This window comes from Suricata suricatta, chromosome 10 (assembly GCF_006229205.1).
Source record: "Suricata suricatta isolate VVHF042 chromosome 10, meerkat_22Aug2017_6uvM2_HiC, whole genome shotgun sequence".
NCBI classification, from domain to species: domain Eukaryota; kingdom Metazoa; phylum Chordata; class Mammalia; order Carnivora; family Herpestidae; genus Suricata; species Suricata suricatta.
The window spans coordinates 61,503,416-61,504,942 of NC_043709.1; the positions used below are offsets into that span (position 1 = coordinate 61,503,416).

Consider the following 1,527-nt stretch of genomic DNA (forward strand, 5'->3'; position numbering starts at 1 on the left):
TGAGCAAAACAAGAATAATAACAGCTACCCTGGTGCTGTGTGATGATTAAATGAGAAGACAGGTGTAAAGCAGCCACCTATAGTAGCTGGTCAATAAGCATTGGCAATTATTATTCTTGTCGTCCACCCTCACAAGGTTATTATGAGAAATCAAGTGACATAATACTTGTAGTGACTGGCCACATAGTCTGGCACAAATGGAATCCTCCTCAGTAATGGAGGTTTCTTTTCTTTTTCCAGTGACAGGAAGGACTTAATCAAGTGCTTGAGTTCAGAGTCTAAGACCTGGGAATCCAAAAAGAGGAGCAGCTGAGAAACAGTGGGAGTGTCTGCAGCGTGAGCCTGAGAACATGGGTGGGTGGGGGAGGGGGGGCTCTCAGGACCTGGTCCTGAGCTGGACCTGGACCAGGCCTGGTCCTGCCCTGGGTAGGGTGTTCCCTGTGATGATTAGGGGGCAGGAAGATGGGCTGTGACCAGACATGCCATTGAGATGAACTCAACAGAGTGGTCTTTGATGTTCTTTGGCCAAGCCCAGTTCTTGAAAGACATAAAAGTCAAGGAGAGCCTGGGACAGCTAGACTTGGAAGGCTCCTCATTCCTTTGATACTTTCGCTCCTCTGCCTCTCTGGCACCAGCTCCTACCATGACCCAACGATCTTCTGTCACCATCAAGTCAGGAGGCACTCGGAACTTCAGTGCTTCTTCGGCCAGCCTCCTCCCAGGCTGCCGGCCCAGCTTCAGCTCTGTCTCTGTGTCCCAGGGTGGAAAGAGCTTTGGGGGTGGTTTTGGGGGTGGTTTCGGGACCAGGAGCCTCCACAGCTTTGGGGGTAGCAAGAGAATCTCCATCAGTGGAGGCTACTGCTCCAACCGGGCTGGTGTTGGGGGTGCTGGCTATGGGCTGGGTCTTGGAGGCATGGGCTACAGGGTTGGGGGAGCCTTTGGTGGGCATGGATTTGGAGCCGGGATGATGACTGGCTCTGGGGGCATCCAGGAGGTCACCGTCAACCAAAGCCTCCTGACCCCCCTCCACCTGGAGATTGATCCCTCTCTCCAGCGGGTGCGAAAGGAGGAGAAGGAACAGATCAAGACCCTCAACAACAAGTTTGCCTCCTTCATTGACAAGGTGAGAGGCAAGTGGTTTCCCCACCGGGAAAAGTTGCTGGTGCCCAGGATATGTCTGCTTTCTGTGCTTTTCTGAGGTCAACTGTAACTTGCTGAGGGCTGGGGAGACTGCTGGCCAGATGAAAGAGGGAGTGATTTCCCCCCCTGTTGAGGTGGGAGCAGAAAAATGTTCATCTCTATACTCTAGAGTTGTCTGACCTACTGCAAGGACATTGCTCTTTTGATGGATAATGAATGTGTGCTTGGCTTAAGATTAGACAGCAAAAAGTGATCATTTGGAAGGGAAAGGGACAAAGGAAAGAAAGGTTATGAGTTCAGTTCATGGAAGTGGGCTGAGGTCCCTTTATCCTGTGCAGTTAGTAGGGGCAGCTCATCCTGTGGCCACCTCCCTGGTGATTTGATTAT

The 1,527-nt window shown here is 51.7% G+C and overlaps 2 protein-coding genes across 2 annotated transcripts in view; both read left to right on the top strand.

The window, feature by feature from the left end:
• LOC115305206 (keratin, type II cytoskeletal 75) overlaps positions 1 to 451 on the top strand; it is a 10,535-nt gene extending 10,084 nt beyond the window's left edge. The window contains exon 10 of the mRNA XM_029955492.1: positions 431 to 451. Coding sequence (XP_029811352.1) covers positions 431 to 451 — 21 coding nt within the window. The remainder of the gene's footprint in view (positions 1 to 430) is intronic.
• A 192-nt stretch (positions 452 to 643) lies between these two features.
• Positions 644 to 1,527, top strand: part of LOC115305657 (keratin, type II cytoskeletal 5-like) — an 11,044-nt gene continuing 10,160 nt past the window's right edge. The window contains exon 1 of the mRNA XM_029955892.1: positions 644 to 1,123. Within this exon, the coding sequence (XP_029811752.1) occupies positions 644 to 1,123 (480 nt within the window). The remainder of the gene's footprint in view (positions 1,124 to 1,527) is intronic.